The following is a 6,000-nucleotide window of genomic DNA, read 5'->3' as shown; positions in this document are numbered from 1 at the left end:
CATGTGCATGTATGTGTGTGTGTGTGTGGGGGGGGTGCTTTGTAGACAATCTAAGCATAATAAAGCCTGCATATTGAATTGTTCTTTTAAAAAAAAAAATTTGTGTGTGTGTGTGTGTGTGTATTGGTGACTTTCAGAATGACACTGTATATAGACCAGACAGCCATTTAGTCATTTGGCACTGTTTAAACCATATACTAGAGACAGCATAATAATATTATAAATGAAAATAGACCTGGTAGCCTATCAGTCATCAGCATGCATATGCAGTCCTTGTAGAAATCCACAGAGCAGATGCTTTAGCAGTCGCGTCCGCGCGCACGTGCAGTGCAGACGGCAGCAGTGACGGGTCCGAGCGGTGCGCCGCCCCTGCTAGGGCTTTCGGATTTCTCTAAACCTCTGTATCTGTGGACATCTCGGGGACTGAGGGGAAGAAAGCACTGATACGCGCGCACAGGTAGCCACTTTTATCTTCTTTTTCTTTTTTTTTTCTTCTTCTTCAGGGCGATGTGTCAGGAAAGGAGGGTGATATGTGCAGAAAGTTGCTCTGTGCCATATGAAGGGGTAAAATCACATGAGATGAGATGAGATGAGATGAGATGAGATGAGATGAGATGAGATGTGGATTGCTGACGTATTAGCTTCTGTGTATCTTATTGAATGGAGATGGAAGAACGTTTTGCATGGGGGGAAAAAGAAGCAGCATTTTTTTTAAAGTCTCCAAGGTGTCTCCAAGAGCAGAGAGGGTTTTTTTTTAACCTCTATATAGGCTAAACCAAAGTTTTGGGATTAGTATTAGTACAATAACATTTTTTCCCCACTGAGACTGATGCGTTGCTTAAAAAATGCGTCACACATATAAAGAGCTGGCGTCCATCCTGTAATTATTTCCCAGCAAAAAAAAAAAGTTGCAGAGGAAAGAAACTCTATTGTCCTCGCGTCTTATCTCTTCGGGACAAGTATCCTGCTTTTCGGGGGCCGCTATGAAGGCAGGGCTAGCAGTGACACACACACACACACGCACGCGCGCGCGCACGCACACACACACACGCACGGCTTCCCTTCTCGAGCGCGGTGACTTCATTTCCCAAATGTAGAAGGGAAAAAAGCAAAACCCCTTCGGGTTCAAGTGTGTCCGTGTCTCCGCCGCGTACCGGGGCTTGGAAGTCGTTCAGGCGCGTGTCATGTGTGGGATGTTGTCGGGTTCGGCTGGACTTTACACAAAATGGACGGAACTATTAAGGTAAGGCCGAAGGATGGTCGGGTTCGGGTACGCGGATTTGCGCCGGGGAGCGCGCTCTTCTTTCATTCCGTGAACTCGCAAAACTTGCGCGTCGCCGTCCCCGAAAGCAGGCGGCCAGATTTCCTATACGGTTTTCCTCCTCCGAGTTTCCTTTTCCTTTTCGCCAAAATCTTGTTTGAGAGAAGAAGAAGAAGTAGAAGAAAAAAACCGCACACGGGGAGGAGGATATACGCGACGTTCAGATGGAACCCACACACGCACACGCAAGAAAAGTGTGTATAGACAGACACACATCTGGCACGGAATAAAAACTGGGATTTTGGAGGAGCTTCTGAAAAATATGCATCCATATCCTAATACAGCTTGGCTTGGTAGAAAATCCGCGATGATGTGCTGCTTAATTGCCTGATGAGGTTGTGTGGAGGTTGTGTGGCATTGCGCCGTTAGTGTTTTCTATAAATCATAAAACGGAGGTTCCAGATGTGGCGCAGAGCCCGGGCTCCTCAAACAACCAGCCCACCCACTACAGCCAGCGAAACAGATGTTTTTAACTGATATTATTATTAATTAGGAAGAAAAAAAAAGCCCTAATGGAAGCTTTATTGCATAGTGCATGTTTTGGGTGAAGCCAAATATTAATATTTACACTCCTTCACTACTGGTAATAGTAATCCAAAGAGAAGGTTTAAAAAAAAAAGGAAAAAAAAGGAAAATAAAGATCTGCCTCTGTTCTATTGCATGTTGATTTCATGTTATAAGTTCAGCAAATGCACTTTCAGATATAATAATCAGTTTAGTTGTTCTGCCAATATCGTGTTTTGTTTTCATGCCTTTAAGCTATTTATACAAGATGATGGGAGTATTTTTTTTTCTTTTCTTTATAGTGCTTAGTTTATTTCCAGAGAAGGCACTGCTGGTTAAAACGCCCTCAAGGGTAAATGAGTTGTGTTAAATGCACGTGTATTAAATAACTGTATTCAGTTTGCAATTAAGAAGGGGAAACGATCAGTAAAGTGTATCTACTTGTGCTGTCTGATTTAACCCCCCCCCCCCCCCCCCCACACACACACACACACACACTTTTGTGGTCATATTCGTAGCTTTGAGTGCGCTGAATGTCTGCGAAATTCTAAAGATTTGACCTTTTATATTTTGTCTCTTTATTCTTAATTTCTCATGTGATTTGGAGAAAAGGTTACAATCATTTTTGCATGTGTTTTAAGTATCTAAGATTCACAAACACATCCTATAATAATAATAATAATAATAATAATTATTATTATTATTATTATTATTATTATTATTATTATTATAAACTCAAACCTTTGCTGCTGAACTAGAGCACCATTTTTTTTTTTTTTGACTGAATGTTAACTGTAGGTCTATACTGGGTCAGCATTACCCATCATAAGGGGGATGTCTCTGCCAATGGGAGTTTCCTGTTCTGCACAATCTGGTTTCCTGTCAGGTTTCCTTTTCCTCCTTAAACAAAGGACTGGAACACACTCTGTATCACCACCTTGCATGGCTCAGAATGGGAACAAGCCCATCCCAGCCTAATGTCATGATGCATCTGGCTGAGTCCAGAAGTACCCACAATTAAGCTCTCCTTAGATGCAGGAATTACCCAGACTGTCAGGCTTGGGTGAAAATTCAAACCTGGACTTTCTTCCTGTCTGAGTCTCCAGTTGTGAAAAGAAATGTTGTGGGTGCTGCTCGCAGTCAATTTCTAAAACACAGGCCTGTGGTTCTGCATGGATGAAGTGAGCTATGTGGGCATAGCTAATTTATGGTCTGAAGAAAATGCCACTTTTGTGAGCATTTTAACCCTGTTGTAATGAAAACCTTGGTTCCATGCCCCAGCCTTGCTGAGATCACCCGTCTGTATAAATGTAGGAATGCTGCCTTTTGCCAACACTACATTGTGTGTGTGTGTGTGTGTGTGTGTGTGTGTGTGTGGAATTAGATTTTCCTATTTTTAAAACCCCTCTGTAATCTTGGGAAAGCCTGACTGCCAATCATGAATTATATGGTGCAGTCTGATATGTCTCAGCATAAGTAGCGCACAGCAGTCAGAATAGCCCTTATCTGGCACCATCGTGGCATTCTTTCACTGTGTCATGCTTATCCTTCACCAGCTCCACTGCTGTGGGTCCCTCTGATAGTGTCCACAGATGCTGCATTGGCTCTGCCAGTCAAAGTTATGGCGCCTGTCAAGAACCTGAAAAAGCCAAAGTGAAAAAGAGGACTTCTGAATCCAGGCAGGGTGATTATGTGAGACGGCTGCTCTGAAGTGATGGCAGCAGGCTATTCTGACCTGTGCTTTGGGTCGGTTACATTAAGATTAGCTTATGTAATCATCAACGTGGTACTTGTGCATGCAACCGAATCCAAAGAAAGCAGTTGGATAGCAAAGATATCACTCACAGGTTTCACATTTTACTGGGTTTCGTTCATTGTCTTCAGGGAAGCCTTTTAGTGTCATGCATGGTTTTTTGGCAGCACCACAGAAAATCATGAACATAGAGATTATTTATTATTCCTTATTCAGTTTTCTTATAATGTCCAGTGAGTAACTGTAGTGCCAAGGCTCAATATTAACAGGTGCAGGTCTTGGCAAGTGTTTGAATGGAGCTGAAGGAAATCTGTTCTATTGTGTTGGCTCACACAGTGAACAAAGTTTAGAAAGAGGAAAATAGAAAAAGGAGAGGAAGCAGAGGGGGAACTACTGAAAGATGTGAATGAAACATGAACGCTTCTGTAGGACTGAATAAGGGGTGTTATTTGCAATAAAGTCAATGGGTAGAATAAAAGCAGTATGAGCACCCACTCATGTAGACACTGCGAGTCTCCAGAGAGGCCTGTCTACTCCGTTTGTTTTCTTTAATAAAGCTACATCACCCCAGCTGAGCTCCTGCAATGAGGTCAAATGTAGAAGCGACCTCAGACTAGTTACTGTGGATCTGTTTTGACTTTACAACCCGCTTGTGTTTCAGTCATGAACAGGACAAAGCGGCAAGATTACATTCTGTAACTGATTATTTATTTCAGTTTGAAATCCTGGCTTCATATTGACATTCTTCAAAATCTGCTTCTGAGCACTTTCCAAATGCTACTTTATAAAAATTGTTGAAAGAGTCTGAAGAAATTATTCACTCACATATAAATAGTCATTTTAGGAATCGGTTGGCTTTGTGATGATTGATATATATTGAAATTATTCTTCGACATCCTGCAGAAACAAAGGGAGGGTTTACAACTGTGTTTGACAATAGTCTGCTCGTTTTCATGAAGTCATTGAATGCAATTCATGATGTAACACTTCATGTTGATTCCTCCAGGAGGCGCTATCAGTGGTGAGTGAAGACCAGTCTCTGTTCGAGCCTCCCTACGCTGCTGCTGCCCCTCTACCCAAAACAGACATGACAGCATCCAGCACACAGGATTACGGACAGCAACACAAGATCAATCCCATCCCACCTCAGCAGGAGTGGATCAATCAGCCAACCCGCATTAATGTAAAACGCGAATACGACCACCTCAACGGAACCAGGTAGAGGAGATGGATTTGAATCAGAGCCAGTGGGACACTCACAGTCATTCATACCATGTAGTTTTTAGTCAACACTGTTTCCTGTATTAGTCAGAAAGTTAGAGGAATGGAAATTTATTTCCCAAAATTTACTTTTATATAATTTTTTTAAAGCAACTCCCAACTGAAGTAGACACATCAGGGTTAAGAGTGACAACTTGGTGGTACTGGGACTCAAACTCTCAACCATCTGATCACTGTAGATTTAATGGCAACACTGATTAATCCAGGATTCCTTACACGTCAAAAGAGCAGACCAAGGTTCAGCATATAAATGGTTATTAAAATGTTCAGAAACACAAAACATGCAACAAGCATTGGTTGCCCTGTAGTAGAGATTTAAAGAACACATCCAGTGAGTGCTTGAGTACCACACCACTTTATGAAGTATTCTTCTCTAAGCACATCACCCTCATTATTCCAGAGAATCCCCGGTGGACTGCAGTGTGGGGAAATGCAATAAAATGGTGAGCAGCTCAGACACATCGCAAATGGGTTACGGAGGCTACATGGATGAGAAGAGTGCCCCGCCCCCAAACATGACCACAAATGAGAGGAGAGTCATTGTTCCGGCAGGTACGATAGTGTCATAGAAAGCGTGCCTGGATTTCAATTTTATTTTATAAGGCTGCATATAATGTGCAGGGTGGACATGCTGTTCTCTGGATGATGGTGATCTGATTCTGAGGTTAGAACATGAATCAGCATCTTCGTGGTGCTATGTGATAAACCCTTCAGTATGTGCATGCTAGTATATGGCAATGGCTGAAATGCACATCCTTCGGACTGGTAGACTTCAAAGTATGACTCTATTGATAATATTCATCCATCCGTCTTTAGTAACTGATTTATTAGATTTAAAAAATAATAATAATACAGAGTTCCATGAAGAAATACTATGATCAATGGGGTGGCATGGTGGTGCAGTGGTCAGCACTGTCGCCTCACAGCAAGAAGGTTCTGGGGTCGAACCTCACAGTCAATGGGGGCCTTTCTCTGTGGAGGTTGCATGTTGTCCCCGTTTCTGCATGGGTTTCCTCCGGGTGCTCAGGTTTCCCCCACAGTCCAAAGACATGCATTTAGGTTAACTGGCTACTCTAAGGTGGGGTTTACATTAGACCGTATCAGCGGATCATCAGATTAACGTTTTTAAAACGATTAGCGT

General features: G+C 42.5%; 1 protein-coding gene across 5 annotated transcripts in view; it reads left to right on the top strand.

Annotated features, from left to right (window-relative positions):
- fli1 (Fli-1 proto-oncogene, ETS transcription factor) overlaps positions 1 to 6,000 on the top strand; it is a 45,320-nt gene that overhangs the window by 8,219 nt on the left and 31,101 nt on the right. For 2 of the 5 annotated variants that reach the window (XM_060924106.1, XM_060924107.1), the window contains exons 3-4: positions 4,585 to 4,796; positions 5,260 to 5,411. In XM_060924106.1, coding sequence (XP_060780089.1) covers positions 4,585 to 4,796; positions 5,260 to 5,411 — 364 coding nt within the window. Of the gene's footprint in view, positions 1 to 317; positions 458 to 1,005; positions 1,244 to 1,275; positions 1,516 to 4,584; positions 4,797 to 5,259; positions 5,412 to 6,000 lie in introns of those variants that run through there. The other 3 variants (XM_060924110.1, XM_060924109.1, XM_060924108.1) reach the window with 3 other exon arrangements.

Source organism: Neoarius graeffei, chromosome 6, assembly GCF_027579695.1.
Source record: "Neoarius graeffei isolate fNeoGra1 chromosome 6, fNeoGra1.pri, whole genome shotgun sequence".
Classification (NCBI taxonomy): domain Eukaryota; kingdom Metazoa; phylum Chordata; class Actinopteri; order Siluriformes; family Ariidae; genus Neoarius; species Neoarius graeffei.
The sequence above is the reverse complement of the archived record's forward strand: the minus strand, read 5'-3'. Positions and strand labels throughout refer to the sequence as shown.